The sequence below is a fragment of the Clarias gariepinus genome, chromosome 4 (genome assembly GCF_024256425.1).
Source record: "Clarias gariepinus isolate MV-2021 ecotype Netherlands chromosome 4, CGAR_prim_01v2, whole genome shotgun sequence".
In the NCBI taxonomy this organism is placed as follows: domain Eukaryota; kingdom Metazoa; phylum Chordata; class Actinopteri; order Siluriformes; family Clariidae; genus Clarias; species Clarias gariepinus.
The window spans coordinates 27,385,090-27,402,460 of record NC_071103.1 but is presented as its reverse complement, the minus strand read 5'-3'; the positions used below and the strand labels follow the sequence as shown (position 1 = coordinate 27,402,460).

The window sequence follows — 17,371 nt, the reverse complement described above, 5'->3', positions numbered from 1 at the left end:
CATACAATCCAAAGCTTATTATTATGTTTTTAAAAAAGTCCCTCTGTGAATTCATCTTTATGATTTACTAGCTGAAGAACAGCTCGGGCTGTTCTCCTGTAATGGATCTGCCTCCTCCTTTCTTTGTTTCCTGATCTAGGCTGGCCATATGTTTGTCAAGGATAAAAAATATATAACGTGTAATTCAGATGAGGACGTATGTGCTTGCCATCCTAGCTATTGAAGAACAACAAACCGAATCCCATGTGTGTAGAAATACAACACTTTACTTGAGCTGCTGATGACTAAGGGCAGGGGCTTTCCAACTGTTTGCAACCAAGTACTCGGTTAACTACAATATAAAATTTTGGGAGTAATGAAATAATGTTCAGTTTTTAAAAAAAAAATAACCAACAAAGCATGTTGGGTTTAAGGTGAACTATAAAATTAAAAAATTAGCTGAATTTTGATTTTTAAAAATTAATCACAACCCTCCTGTCAATGAAAACAGACTCCTGGGAATGTTGGACATCACTTACCACTGGCATAAGGATGGCAAAAATTATAATTATGCCTGTTTTGGTCAATATTAGTATCACGGTTACTTTTTGAATTTGGAATCATCATGCCTTTTATCAAATTAAAAAAATTGTTTTACAGTGGATTTTCTTAAACTTAAAATATAATTAAACAAAAAAAATATATGTTAGCACAATGGCCTTGCACCTCCCGCCTTGAGGGATCAATTCCTGCCTTGGGTCTGTGTGCATGAAGTTTGCATGTTAAGCGTTATAGCGGGAGGAAAAAAAAAAACATGACGACAAAAATCTTGGAAGAATGCCACAGCATGGCTATAAGTGAGTTTAAGCTGTCAGCAAGTGGAAAAATGCATTTATAACACTGAAAATAAATGAGGACAAATGCAATGGCATCTTAAAATTATAATTGAAAATAAAATGTTTTAAATTTGAACTCACATTGCACACACAAACTTAATGCAAATGTTTGTCATTTCATACATGTACAGCTGTTATGGTACATGGTGAAACGAAACAATGTTGCTACATAAAACAGCACATAAATGCATGAAACTGTACATGACTAAGGAGAACTCTACAGACAAACTACATAAATGCATGTGAATAAACCTGTGCAAAGCTATTAATGAATTGTAATTAGAAATACTATCCTGAATTTAGGGTTAAGTGTTTATGTTGCCATCTTGTGGTCAGAGACCAAAAACGGCCAATTAACACATTTCAATTTCATAAAATGTAATTCCCGAATAAATGATCTAATATGTTTGCTTGCAGTGCTGTAGAGATGTAATAACTGCAGCGTGTAAAATTTCAAGAGAGTGAAAGTGTACCTTTTGATCTGTTTTTACTAACGGGCATTTAGCCAGTTAGACTTTTCAGGTCGCAAGACACTGTTTCTTTTGTGTGAGTGAATCACACTTCAAAAAGCAGACCTTCTCCTCGTCATGCGCAGAGCCGACTGTACACTACAACATTACCTTTCTACCATCAATTTTCTTAATCACAGCTATCATGGGTCATTAAGGGTTTTGTTCTTGATCTCTGATGTTGAATTATCCTCACAGTTAAATGATATGTAATTACAGAGCGTTTTCCATTCTTTTTGTTAAGGCGTCATTTCAACTTATTGGCTCATTTGATCTGTTTTCCTACTTCACTGTCTCTCGGGCTGTTGTGGCAATACGGATTAAATAAATAACATGGTTTACACACAAATGGATGGAACTGCCACACTCTGTGCATGGGCTTACATTTCTAGAAACTGGTGCTTAGCCATATATTTAGTCTTGAAACAATGTCTGTGTACACATCAATTAAATAATTAACCAGTTTGTTTTTTAATACATATTTTATTATAATTTATTTCTTTATTTTTATTTAATAGAAGTGTTTGAACAGCTGACATTTCTGTACACAACACCAAACCTTCTTATCTTTGTGACCTCACTTCGGTTTGTTGCTTTGAATGTCACACAACATAATTTAAACATCTGGGGGTGAGAAACAGACTCATCAAGCCAGGTTTGTCGGCTCATAAGTTGATTTAATATAACAGCAACCAAAGACTAATCCCCTTTCGAAGGCGTCTGAAGCTATCTGTTGTCATGCGTCACTGGAAATGCTGGAACTCGCTTTTGGCACAGTATTGCCTGCTCCATAACAGGGAAAGTGTGGCTGTCAACCATATTGTTGGCAGAACATGGAGACTAGAGGTCATAGGCCTACAGTAGCCAGCGACCACTGTTATTGAAATGTTACTTGATTGCTGCGGATTTGTATTTCGCTGAGTGAATTCTAGCTTAGTGTGGCTTTTAAAGACCTCGTTTAAAATAGGATTGAAAAAAAAGTTGTGGCTTATTTTAGGCGTCATTTTCTTATTATAAGGTAGAAAACTTTGGAGAGGAAACAAAAGGAAACAAAAATCAGTGCAATAAAATATTTTGTTGGATTTTTGTGTTACCTGAAGCTTGTACAAAGCTGAAGGCTTTCATTAGTTTCCAAAGACTTAATAGCTAATTTGTTTATTCATTCTTTCAGGAAATTCAGTTTTATTTCCTGCTATCCGTGAATTCAGACATTGCCACAATGTTGATTAACAGGATCGAGGAATCCCCAAGTCTCCCAGTGACTGAAAACTCCAGACAGTCTGTTATAAAATGTTAGGACAACTAGACTTTGTGAGGCCAGTGCATGACCACTCCAAATTGTGCTGTCATTAAGAGAAATAGAAATCTTAAAATGATTTATTTAATTTTTTTTACTTTATTTCAGTAAAAACATACTTTTTTTTTTATCAAGGCGATTCAAATATTGGGGAATGTAAGTGGAGATGGCTTTTCTTTTTGTATGCTAAGGTTTTCTTGTTTTTCTTTATGCAGTGGAGCAAGTACCGACCGACGCATACTACCTCCCCCTCTCTCAGGCTGATATTGTGCAGGAGGGAAGTGACCTCACCATGGTTGCCTGGGGAACACAGGTAGGTCACATAAAGGGAAAGTGTTCACATTAATGGAAATGGCCACAGCTGACACATGTGGTGAGGAGCAGTGGTCTGAATAGGCTCTAATTTATCCAGTGAGTTGACATTTGCAAACAAAAAGCAGAACCATGGATTAAAACAATTTCTACCGTAAAAGCTTAGCTGGTTTACAAGGTGCACTGACCTTCCATTTCTGTGTGAACACACTGCAGCAGCTTTGATAATGAATGTTTCTGTTTGATATATTTCTTGTATTGAAAAGGTTATAATTCCTAAATTTTATTTTAGACAATTTTATTTGTCAAGCACTTTTAACAATGGTCATTGCTATAAAGCATCTTTAAAGAATAAAAAAAAAGGAAATATCAGATAGTATGACCATAAATCAGTCCCTGTTAAATCTGTGTGCTATGAGGTTGAAAGTTAATTATAATGGGAAAGGTGTTCAAATGCATATAGAGTCCGCTTTCGTGCAGTCACAGCCCACCAGAGAGAAAAAACTGCCTGTATCAGTGGACAGTTGGGTATGCTACCAGTCACATAATGTATGAAGTCAATGTATATTTTGTGCAGAGTGCAAGCAGGTGCTCTGGCAGGTAGCATTAAAGGGAGGGCCAGAAGGAAACATGGACATGAGGGCTCCCTGGGAAGTAAAGCAACCAGTCACTACACCGTCAACAATTTGAGCTATCAATGAAAATGAAAGACAGCATTTAAACATACCAGTTCACCACAAAACTTAATGTTCATATATGTATCTAATACAAATATATTCACAAAAGTCTTGGCTAAATAAGTTATCAGCCCAAACTTAAACACTGAGACTTGTCTTTTTCTGTAAAGCTACATTACAGCAATGACCGTTAAAGCATTACATAAATAAAACTGAATTGATTGGTAAGTTCTACTAATTTTTTAATGCCACTTACATTCCTGCATGGTTCATTACATGGTTCAGTAAGTTTATCTAAAAAAATGAAAAGGGTGTGTTAAACAAGCATCATCTGACACTCTGGAAATCAGGGTTTGTTGTGGTCCAATTGCTCGTTCCTATAGTTACAAATATTTGTTGTTTTAGTGTAGTTAGCTTTGAGATGTTAGAAAAACAGATTCTCTGTATAATCCCCAACTAATGCACTTAAATCGTATCAGTGTGTTACTTTTGTTGGGTGTGTGTATGTGTGTGTATGTATATATATATATATATATATATATGTATATGTGACACTGATACGATTTAAGTATCAAATATACAGTGGTGTGAAAAACTATTTGCCCCCTTCCTGATTTCTTATTCTTTTGCATGTTTGTCACACAAAATGTTTCTGATCATCAAACACATTTAACTATTAGTCAAAGATAACACAAGTAAACACAAAATGCAGTTTTTAAATGATGTTTTTTATTATTTGGAGAGAAAAAAAATCCAAACCTATATGGCCCTGTGTGAAAAAGTAATTGCCCCCTGAACCTAATAACTGGTTGGGCCACCCTTAGCAGCAATAACTGCAATCAAGCGTTTGCGATAACTTGCAACGAGTCTTTTACAGCGCTCTGGAGGAATTTTGGCCCACTCATCTTTGCAGAATTGTTGTAATTCAGCTTTATTTGAGGGTTTTTCTAGCATGAACCGCCTTTTTAAGGTCATGCCACAACATCTAAATAGGATTCAGGTCAGGACTTTGACTAGGCCACTCCAAAGTCTTCATTTTGTTTTTCTTCAGCCATTCAGAGGTGGATTTGCTGGTGTGTTTTGGGTCATTGTCCTGCTGCAGCACCCAAGATCGCTTCAGCTTGAGTTGACGAATAGATGGCCGGACACTCTCCTTCAGGATTTTTTGGTAGACAGTAGAATTCATGGTTCCATCTATTACAGCAAGCCTTCCAGGTTCTGAAGCAGCAAAACAACCCCAGACCATCACACTACCACCACCATATTTTACTGTTGGTATGATGTTCTTTTTCTGAAATGCTGTGTTACTTTTACTTTTCGTCGGTCCACAAGGTATTTTCCCAAAAGTCTTGGCAATCATTGAGATGTTTTTTAGCTAAATTGAGACGAGCCTTAATGTTCTATTTGCTTAAAAGTGGTTTGCGCCTTGGAAATCTCCAGTCTCTTTCTTATGGTGAAGTCGTGAACACTGACCTTAATTTAGGCAAGTGAGGCCTGCAGTTCTTTAGATGTTGTCCTGGGGTCTTTTGTGGTCTCTCGGATGAGTTGTCTCTCTGCGCTCTTGGGGTAGTTTGGGTCGGCCAGCCACTCCTGGGAAGGTTCACCACTGTTCCATGTTTTTGCCATTTGTGGATAATGGCTCTCACTGTGGTTCGCTGGAGTCCCAAAGCTTTCGAAATGGCTTAATAACCTTTACCAGACTGATAGATCTCAAATACAAATTACAAAATTTTGTTCTCATTTGTTCCTGAATTTCTTTGGATCTTGGCATGATGTCTAGCTTTTGAGGTGCTTTTGGTCTACTTCTCTGTCAGGTAGCTCCTATTTACTGTGTAGCAGTAATCAGGCCTGGGGGTGACTACAGAAATTGAACTCAGGTGTGATAAACCACAGTTAAGTTATTTTTTAACAAGGGGGGCAATCACTTTTTCACTCAGGGAGTTTTTTTTCTCCCTTAATAACGTAAACCTTCATTTAAAAACTGCATTTTGTGTTCAATTATGTTATCTTTGACTAATAGTTAACGGTTTTTGATGAGCAGAAACATTTAAGTGTGACAAACATGCAAAAGAATAAGAAATCAGGAAGGGGGCAAATAGTTATAATGTAATGCAAATATATAATGTATGTATGTGTGTTTGTGTATATATATATATATATATATATATATATATATATATATATATATATATATATATATATATAATGTATGTATGTATATATGTATTCTTACTCATAACATTAACACCTACATCAGATGGATTTATGTAAATTAATAAAGTTAACACTGGCCATGACCGAAAGGTATCACAATCCTTGAGAAGAAAGGTAGCACACACTTGATGGTAACCTAAAACCTTAAATGATACGATACGATTTTTGTTTTACAGGTTCATGTAATGAAAGAAGTTGCTAACATGGCACAGGACAAGCTTGGTGTGTCTTGTGAGGTCATTGACTTGCAGACAATTTTGCCATGGGACATAGAGACAGTATGTAAGGTAGGTGATTTCATATGGATGGACACACACAGTCATACTGTATCATAAGTGAGCTTTAGTTCAATGCTACTTCTGACCATGTGATCTCACCCACAAGAGTAAAAGCCTCCAGATTGAATATAACCTTGACATTTTTATAGTAAAGATTCAGTCGTAATAAGATAAAGAAAATGTAAGAGGGAAGTTTGTTTTAGGCTTAAAAGTAAAGCTTACTGCTTCTTGGATGCTGCTAAGCAAGACGATATTTGTCTAGTAGTATTGTTTCGTATAATTTTTGCATTATACACAGATAATGTGCTCTTGCACAGCAAAAAAAAATTCCTGGTCTGCATATCTGTTTATATATGCAGGAGCATAACACAATTTCAGCCACGTCCAACGGTGTTTGGCATTTTATAGTTCTGGAAGGGTGAGGTTGTCTCAAATCTTTCACTCATTGTTTTGTTCCAATTCAAGCACTATGGAAAATGTCTGTTAAATACTGTTCATATTTTAATGTTGTCCGTTTTACCATGAACATTTGAAGACTTTTTAATGCCACTACTTTTATAAGAGTAATGGGGCCTTCAAACCCTATTAATTTTATGAACGTAGTGGCGCTAAAAAAGTTCAGTTCAACGGGACAGTCATACTTGATTTAGGCAAAATAATGTGATTAAATTTGAGATTTTCTGACAGACAATAAGGAAAACAAGTGGATTTCATTGTACTCTATACAAAGCTCTCCCCTAAATAATAGAACTTTTTATAATGTTGTAATTTTTCTCATTTTGTATTTTTGTTTTAATTTTTTTGCCCGTATGATCATAATACAAAATAAAGATTAGGGAATAAAAAGTGTAACTATGTTTTTTCATCTAATTATATTATACAGATGTTTTGTTATGAGTAACTAAGGGCAATAAGTTAGAATCTAATTAATTTAAAATCTGTTTGGAGAATGAATTAATTGGTTAGTAACAGAACTGTTTATTCTTAGCTAACACATGCAATTAGTAGCCAGATGTGTGTTAAGGTAGTGGTTTTGGGGTAGGAGGGGCGCTGGAGAACAAACATAATGTCTCTTGCATGAAGTGCTGACTCTCTTAAAACTGAAGCCCTTATATTTAAACAGTATGGCATGAAGGATTGTGACTTTCAGATAGAAACAGTGGTCTCTCAATAAACCGAGCTGGGTTATGGTCATTTTGGGCTTAAAGATGTTTCTTCACATATGGGGGTTTCCAAATGGAGCGGTTGCGATTCCTTTTTAAAATGTTTTATTAATTTTTTTGTTAGAAATATGAACTTTAAAATCCGAGTCACGTGTGAATATGCTAGCTGACCAGCTTGGAATTCCGTGTAGACGGTAAAAAAAAAAAATCTGAAGACCTGGCTAGAGATCATTAGTTGCAGCATTAAGAACTAGTTGCAGATGTTAGTGCAGAATAGCATCCAAGTGACTGCAAGCTCTGAATGAGTCAGAGGCTGGTTATACGTTCTGTTTGGTGTCCTCTGCATGTATGGAGGTGTGGGTTACATCCATGTAACAGCATCCCACTCATTAAGGCATAACTGCACTGGAACATGTTCTGGGTGATTTACAGGACTGGTATTTAACAACTTTGTTATACGCGTCATGTATTGACTAAAGAAATCAGCTGAAATTGCAGTAAAGTTGAGAAAAAAGTTTTTCCTTTTTTGGTGTCTGGAACTGCTCTGTAAATATAATAGTCATTCATTTAAGGGATAAACAAAATGGCCATTTTTTTCCTGCCAGACCAGCAGAAGAGTGTGGCATGACATTGAAATATGTTTTTCCTTTTATAATGTTACTTTCTGATTTATTTTATTCACTGTTGACTGCAGACAACATGGTAGTGCTCACAGTATTGCATGGGTTTCATTTGGGTTGTCTGAGTTTCCCATTGTTTAAAACCGTGCAGATTTGCTTATGCTAAATTGCCCTTGGGTGCTAATTTAAGTGTGCAGGGTGCAGGCCCCACCATCTGGATAAATGTTCTTGCCTTGGAACCAGTGTTATTAACATTGGTTCTGAATCCAACTGGATCAGAGCAATTGCCGGGATCAATAAATGAATGAATGAATAAATTTATTTATTTCCCATAGCAGTTTAATTGTAGTTTTTATTTTATAGCTCTGCAGGAAGGATTTTTTTTTATTCCCATCATTGTAAATAGTAACAGGATTGTTCATCTTCCTGTAATGTTAGACAAAAGTTGTAGTGGGATATTTGGACTTCTTTCCCTGCAGAGCATTTCCAGCTTGTTTTTATTCTTAGCTTTGCACATGTGGACTGCTCTCTTCAATTCAGACCACAAGTTTTTAGAATTCAAATCTAGGGACTGTCATTGCAAAACCTTGATTTTGTGTTTCCACAACCATCATGCTTATTTGGATGTTTAATTGTTGTTATTATCTTGTTGAAATATCCCTATATGACCAAGTGTTAACCTCCTTCAATGTACATTGTCTTCTCTGGATGCAGTATGGAGATGTGAGGATGGAGTATGGAGATGTGAGGTCTTTTGTGGTTGGCTTGGTGTTGTTTTGCCTTTGGTCTATAAATGTCTGCATAGGTTTGTGTAGTCTTAAACAACATGCAAATAAAAAATGTATTCCTAAGAGTGTTTACCATTTAGCTAAATAGTGAGAAGCAGTTTGCTGGTGCAAACCAAATAGAATTTTCCCATAGGAATTAATGGAAACTTAAATTATTCGTTCCACAGCCCAAAATAATTAACACAAAATATTAAGTAAAAATAAAACAAATTAACCTGCACTTTATCTTTAAAAAGAATCGACAACAGAGCAGTGTTTCTGTGAAGAGCAGAGAGAAAGTGTGTGTGTGTGTCTGTGAAGGTGAACAACAGAAGATTAGAGTTCTGCTGCATGCTTGGATGATGGGGTCTGAAATTGGCAGAAACCTCAAGAATGCATGGCTCTATTCTGCTTTAAATAAATTGTTCATGCTGATGGTGTAAGGGTGTGGGGGTTATTTTCTTGGCACACTTTGAGCCCCTTAGTAAAAATTTAAATTGCACACATTTTTACACACACTATATAATGTCAACCTGACCCATTGAGCCATGGATGCCACTGGGACTCTGACACTGATCTAGGTCATTAGGTGTACTGCCGTGTCTACCACCACATCATCAGTATTAAATCCTTAAGTCCTGTAAGTTGCAAGGTGGTGCCTTCATGGAGTGGACTTGATTTTTTTCAACACATCCCACAGATGCTAAACTGCAGAGTTCCAGAGAATGTTGAGGCCTTAAATGGGTTGTCATTAAATGATTCTTGAACCATTTTTGCAATGCCAGGGTGCATTTTTCTGCTGATAGAGGTCACTGCCATCAGGGAATTCAAGGTACGCAACAGAGCATTACCTAAAGCATCACACTACCTCTTGCAGTTTGGCTTCTCCCATAGTGCATCCTGAGGCCATCTCATCCCCAGGTAGCTGATGCACAGAGCCATCCATAGGTTTTTGGGGTAGTGGTTCCTCAATTGGTTAAGACTCAATTGTCCAAAGACTAGGTTACTGTTGTGGAGGTCTTCTATACCTTCTATACTATTGTGGAGCTCTTCAAAGACTTTGAGTTGCTGTTGTAACGGGATAATCAATGTTATTCATGCCACCTGAGATAATAAGTGGTCATAATAGGTGGCATGGTAGCATAGTGGTTAGCTCTGTGGCCTCGCCTAATGGCTTAAGGGTTAGAGTCCCACCATGGGTCTGTGTGCCCGGAGTTTGCTTGTTCTCCTTGTCCTTGTTTGGGGGTACCTCCGGGTACTCCGGTATCCTCAAACATTCCAAAGACCTGCGGATTAGACTTTTTGCCATTGACATATGACAATCTTATCCCAAATACCTTGTGTGTCTGCGTGTCTGCGTCTGTGCGCGTGTGTATCCTGCTATAGAGTGGCACCCTGTCCAGGATGAATCCCGCCTTGTGTCTCCTGGGATAGACTTCTGGCCCCTGCGACACAGTATAATTTGTATAGAAGGTGAATGAATGTGTGTATGTATATAATACAGTAAAATCTCGGATTGCGAGTAACGCGGTTTGCGAGCGAGATTTTTTTAAATAAATTTTGACTTGAAAAATGAGCAAGCCTTGGTTTACACCTCCTCTCCTCTTACTTTAGATTCACACACAGACACACACACACAGCGCCAGAATTATCTGTCTGAATTTATTTGTTTTATTTTTACTTTATATTTTGTATTCATTATTTTTATATTTTTATTTTTTTGGGCTGTGGAATAAATAATTTGAATTTCCATTATTTCTTCTGGAAAAGATTGCTTTGATTTACGAGTGTTTTGGAATATGAGCCCGCTTCCGGAACGAATTATGCTAATAATCTTAGGTTCCACTGTATATGATAGTAAATATCTTTCAAGTGGAATCTTCAATCCAGTTTTTTTGATGCATTGTAACCATTTGTCCATTAGTTTTGTGTGTGTGTGGGGGTGGGGGGCTGGGGGGAGTAATGCTTGAGGTACAGTATAAAAGCCAGCTGGCAAAAATACTTGGAAGAGCTCTGGTCTCGCTACAGTACGAGTCTGGTTTCCATCCTTAGCCTGCTCTATTTTTTGTAAGGCATAACAGTAAAGTAGCTCTACCAGTATTCTCTTTGCCTGGCTAACCTGATCAAGATGAAGAAAGTTGTGCTTCTTCGTTGATTGTTAAAAAGTTTGCAATAAATTGTGAAGTGTTGCTGAATTGTTGCAGAAACCTCAGTGCATAGGGTGATTTTAAAATTGCTGCACTTTATTTTTTCTTATTGATGGTCTTAAATCATCCTTTTTGTTGAGCAACCCCCTCCACGCCCATTACTGTTTTCTATTAAATTAACCAATAAATAGTTTTTAAATTATTTTATTATATATATATATACTTCTGAGGTTCTATAATTTTTAGAGGGTAAGTGGAGAAAACTCAAGCTGATTGTTGTGTGTATTAATGCAAATCGTTTGGGTGGGTTTGTTAGATAATGAAGAGACACATCATTTAAAACCCCACTTTGGAACATGCTCTGGTATGTGTCATTTGTGGCTTCTACACTTCAAATATGATGGATGCATTGAGGAGAAGAGTGGAATACTGAGTAGGGATGAATGGTATGTGTATGTGTGTTTATGTCCCCCGGAGTTGTGATTCTAGGAATAGAGACAGATGATCAAGTGCCAGAACCACTTAGCCTTCCTTGCACCGTTTACACAAAGCTTGCCTTATCAACTTCTCTGCCTCATTTACTAAATGTCCATGCACTATGATGCACATCTTATTTGAAGGAGGTCTGAGTTCAGACCTGTTTATTTGACAGGAAGCCAGGTGGCAGTAATATGAAACTGTATTAAAAGGCAGGGTTATGCGTTAATGACAGGCTTGGAGTTCCTGCATGGGGGAGTGAGTAAAAACCCAAATTAAATAAAAGTCTTTTTTCACGTGGGTAGTGACAATTCACACAAAACCATCTGTTATATAATTTTAAGGGAAGCGTCTTTCTATCCTTTCCCTTGATATTAGATGTGCCTTAAGCTTTATATAAGCTGAGCTCTGGCTGGACAGAATGGAAACTGATTATTCGCCAAGGTTTCCCTATTATGCAGTAGACTTTTGCCACACCACACTGCAACAGCATATTTTTTTGGTGTAATAACTGTTTGCTTATGTAATATCTTTATATCTGCAGTACACTTATCGGCAAACCAAAAAAGATCACGGAAAAACTAATGATTAGCGACAAAGTAGACCATTTAATATATTCAGTGTTTCGATTTTAATCTACTTCGAAGTGCAGCATGGTAATAATGATGCTAAGTTGACTCTTTAGGAGGGAAAAAGGGCAGCAATTTCCATAGGTGATCATTAAAATTTATATGCTGAATTCTTTTCACATAAGTGTATAATCTTTCTAAAATTATACAATAAAACAGTTTTACTCGTCACTTTATTTTACCAAGTAATAAAGGCATGCCATCCATAACATATGAGTATATTATCTTGTTTTTAGGAGTTTATAAAACAAATAAACTCATATTATATAAAAGGCTGCAGCGTAATTTTCATAGGTCCTGAGGATGGCTCAGGCTCCCCGGCTCCCCTGGTGTGTGTCAGTCTGTGTTTGTTTTCCCAGCGTCAGACTTGACAGAAAAGATCATATTTCTTATTCGAAGTGTTTTCGGCTGCATATAGTACACATTTCACATTCAGTGCAGGTCTAGGGAAGGTCATGCAGAAATATATTGAAACAGCTTTAAACCAGGTTGTGTCTTTTGTTTATATAAATTTGTCTTTTTTAACATCACTTTCTCTTACTGCTCAAGAGCCACCAGCACTGAATGTAAAAATACACCACATCTAATCTGATATTGTTCGAATATTCATGTGATTATCAGCGTTGATCTACTAAAACAGATCAACAGAGAAAAATGTTACTTTAATTACTAAGTCATAGTAGAACACAAGCTTTGATGTTTTTGGTAAGTTGTTTACCAGTTAATATTCATTAGCCTGTCTTTCTGTTTTCGATTTGGATTATTTAAGCATTTTATTGGTCTGATTCTAGATACATATATTTTACCCTAAACAAAGCAAACAAATCTGGCTTTAACTTAAGGAGCTTCAGGATTTTCCATTTATCCTTATTTATAGCCCACCCATGCAGGTCTTTTATGCCGACTCCTGTTGTATTCTGTTGAATTGTTCGACATGAGGAAATGCTCAAATGGTGATTAGGTATTAGGAATATCCAGACTGATTTCCTGATCTACAAAATAATGGCTTTCTGTTCGAACTGATTTGGTGATGCTTGTGACATTAATAAATGGCACGTTTTATATCATGTTTTTTTTTTAACCTATTCAAACTTCACAGCAAGACCATTTTTATCACTCTCGTATGTCTAACTATAGTTAAATAGAAGCTTATGCTATTTTTGTTGATTTTTGGCACTGGGCAGTGGTATGGTGTGGAGCAGTTATTTATATGAATCAGGATTTGTTGCGTGGTCGAATGCCTGCCTCCATAAACACTCTGTAGCAACTATGAGGAAGCCTCAAGTTCTGATTTTCCTATAACTCTGATTTTCCTATAACAGCTAATAAAGTTTTTTTTTTTTTTGATGAATTAGTATTGGATTTGTCTGCTATCTTGCAGTTCAAATAATGAATTGTTTGCAATGTCTAAAATCTCTATCTATATAATCTATAAAAATATCTATAAAAGATGTTAGATCATGGATGTAGACATTTGCAGCAAAGCTGCCCTTTATATTTGATAATTATAACAGTTAACCAATATATGGGTAGTGTGGAAATCCAGATAATCTCAGATTTTTTTTGTCTTCCAACTGTAATGTTAGGCTTTATCATAATTATCTGTCATGTTCATTTAAAACAGATGTAGAAAAGACGGCAGAGTTAGGATTGTACTAGGGTTAAGTCTGCATCTACAGTCGTGGCCAAAAGTTTTAAGAATGACACAAATATTAGTTTTCACAAAGTTTTCTGCTAAACTGCTTTTAGATCTATGTTTCAGTTGTTTCTGTAATGTACTGAAATATAATTACAAGCACTTCATACGTTTCAAAGGCTTTTATCGACAATTATATGACATTTATGCAAAGAGTCAGTATTTGCAGTGTTGGCCCTTCTTTTTCAGGACCTCTGCAATTCGACTGGGCATGCTCTCAATCAACTTTTGGTAGCGACAAAGTAGACCATTTAATATATTCAGTGTTACGATTTTAATCTACTTCGAAGTGCAGCATGGTAATAATGATGCTAAGTTGACTCTTTAGGAGGAAAAAAAGGGCAGCAATTTCCATAGGTGATCATTAAAATTTATATGCTGAATTCTTTTCACATAAGTGTATAATCTTTCTAAAATTATACAATAAAACGGTTTTACTCGTCACTTCATTTTACCAAGTAATGAAGGCATTTTGGGCATTTTGGGCCAAATCCTGACTGATAGGAACTCATTCTTTTACAATCACTTCTTGGAGTTTGTCAGAATTAGTGGGTTTGGGAATCCGCCTCTTGAGGATTGACCACAAGTTCTCAATGGGATTAAGATATTGGGAATTTCCAGCCCATGGAACCAAAATTTCAATATTTTGGTCCCCGAGCCACTTAGTTAACACTTTTGCCTTATGGCACTGTGCTCCATCGTGCTGGAAAATGCATTGTTCTTCACCAAACTGTTGTTGAAATGTTGGAAGAAGTGGCTGTTGGAGGATGTTTTGGTACCATTCTTTATTCATGGCTGTGTTTTTGGGCAAAATTGTGAGTGAGCCCACTCCCTTGGATGAGAAGCAACCCCACACATGAATGGTCTCAGGATGCTTTACTGTTGGCATGACACGTGACACAGGACACAAGCCTTTTTCCAGATGAAACAAACAATCGAAAAGAGGCTTCATCGGAGAATATGACTTTGCCCCAGTTCTCAGCAGTCCATTTACCATTCTTTCTGCAGAAGATCAATCTGTCCCTGATGTTTTTTTGGAGAGAAATGGCTTCTTTGCTGCCCTTCTTGACACCAGGCCATCTTCCAAAAGTCTTCGCCTCACTGTGCGTGCAGTGCGCTCACACCTGTTTGCTGCCATTCCTAAACAAGCTCTGCACTGGTGGCACTCCGATCATGCAGTTGAATCCTCTTTAGGAGACGATCCTGGCGCTTGCTGGACTTTCTTGGAAGCCCTGAAGCCTTCTTAACAAGAAATAAACCTCTTTCCTTGAAGTTCTTGATGATCCCATATGTTGATTTAGGTGTAATCTTAGTAGCCACAATATCCTTGCCTGTGAAGCCATGTTTATGCAATGCAATGATGGTTGCACACGTTTCTTTGCAGGTCACCATGGTTAACAATGGAAGAACAATGATTTCATCACCCTCCTTTTAACATGTCAAGTCTGCCATTCTAAACCAATCAACCTGACATAATGATCTCCAGCCTTGTGTTCGTCAACATTCTCACCTGAGTTAACAAGATGATTACTGAAATGATCTCAGCAGGTCCTTTAATGACAGCAATGAAATGCAGTGGAAAGTTTTTTTTGGGATTAAGTTAATTTTTATGGCAAAGAAGGACTATGCAATTCATCTGATCACTCTTTATAACGTTCTGGAGTATATGCAAATTGTTATTATAAAAACTTAAGCAGCAACTTTTCTAAATTCCCATAATATTTATGTAATTCTCAAAACTTTTGGCCACGACTGTACAACAGAGACATGAGTCTTTATAATATTTGATGAGTAGCTTTGTGTAGTTGTTGGAAACATCAGAAGAAAATGTAAAAAATAAAAGGATAGGGGTTTAAAATAATTTTCTTCCCATGCTTTATTAATGAAACTCATGCATATAATCAGTTTATTAATGTGGACTGTGCACTGAACAGTACATGCCTGTTAGTCAGAATGTTGTAACTCTGTCATTTTTCATATTGTGGCATTGCTTTGGTGGTTATCTCAATGGAAAATTACTTATGTTTTTTTTGTGGTTAATCAAGGCATAAGCTCCCTTCTTGTCTGGGAAGTAACCTGAAACATTGCCTAAAAATACTACAATAAATGTGTTTTTCTTTATTTTTAATATGTTGTTAAATGTGGTTCACACAAAATTCTATATCCCAAGTAAGATCTGCTTAATGAAGCCTAGGAGGCTTGTGGGCTTCTTTTTTTCTGTTCCAAAAGGTTCCTTGCTACATTAAAAGAAGCAGACAGTGTGACTTTACAGTAGGTCAATCACAAGCTCCCAAACAAGCAATGTTCTGTACCACATAAACTAATGCTGGAAGACTATACCACCTGGTCGCCTTTGTCAGGAAACTTGACAGTTTGTACACAAATATTTTAAATATAGTTCACTGGTCCTTTTGTTTAATGACAATATGTTCTTGTTTCGGAATTTATCCTGGTGCAGTACAAGATAGATATATACACAACTATTTTTTAATATATTAAGCGCGCATCTGAAGACATCTGGTTAAAAATACCGTCAGGAATAAATCCTGTACTCGGTACTCTCTGTACCTTATACTCTTCTTACTGCTGATGATGATGAACCCCCTCCTTTTGTGACAATATGACAATCACCATGTGGTCTTTTCTGGCTTAACAAATTGCGCTCGTAATACTAATTTATACCATTTACACTCCCACGGTCCTCTAATGAAGCAAAATAAGAAATCACATCAGTGAACATCAGTTCTTAAAGCATATAATTGTGTCACACAACTTTTCAGAATTTTTTTTAAAAGTTCCGGTTTAAAAAAAAAAATTCGCTTCACAGTTGTGCGCCAATTTGTTGGTCTATCACATAAAATCCCAAGTAAAATTTGCATTCACATTTGTGTGTTTAGCGTGACAAAATGTGGAAAAGTTCAAGGGGTACGAATACTTAAGCAAGGCACTGTGTGTATAAAGACATGTCTGTGTGTGTGTGTATGTATGCAGGTACGTAAGTATTAGGGTTATTAATATTGACAAATGTTATTACTTTTAAATGTTTTCCCTTTTTTTTTTTTTTTTCTTTTTTTTTTTATCTTTTATAAACTACAAATTAATTATATGACCAAGTTAGACCCTATGGCTTCCTGTAATCTCAGTGCGGTTACCCAGCTGTGTGTTGTAATGGCACATTTAACACGGATAATATGATACCTGAGGAAACATCAGGTTTGCTGAACAAAATAATTATAAATTAGTTATAAATTATACATGGAATTTTGAATAAAACCAAAGTTGTGTGCTTGTGCTACGTTCATGGGAAATTATTTTTACTAGAATACATTAAAAGTATGATGCGGAAGTGGTGGCCCAGGTGACTAAAGCTCAAGTTTGTTGATTTTTGCGTCTGAGAATCCAGGTTTGAGCCATGCTGTGGGTGCTTTTAGTGCCGGTCCCATTTGAAAGATTTTAATTTAAACATTGTTAAATCGTAATGTTTAGGATATTATGAAATTGCGTAGTTTGTTTCCTCTAACCAGTTTGTCATGCATTCTTTATTTCAACATTGCATGTTTTTAATACAAGTAAATTTGAGTATTTAATAATTGTAATTAATCACAGACAATGACTAGATTAAAAGTTTTAATCGATTAAAACGATTAAAAGCACTTATATAAAAAAAACAGTAGTGTCTATTGCTGAGTAGTTAGCTTTGTTTCTCATCT

General features: G+C 36.4%; 1 protein-coding gene across 1 annotated transcript in view; it reads left to right on the top strand.

Moving 5' to 3' along the window:
• The window catches only part of bckdhb (branched chain keto acid dehydrogenase E1 subunit beta), a 64,253-nt gene that overhangs the window by 13,999 nt on the left and 32,883 nt on the right, over nt 1-17,371 (top strand). Inside the window, exons 7-8 of the mRNA XM_053495439.1 lie at nt 2,897-2,994; nt 6,061-6,171. Of these exons, the coding sequence (XP_053351414.1) occupies nt 2,897-2,994; nt 6,061-6,171 (209 nt within the window). The remainder of the gene's footprint in view (nt 1-2,896; nt 2,995-6,060; nt 6,172-17,371) is intronic.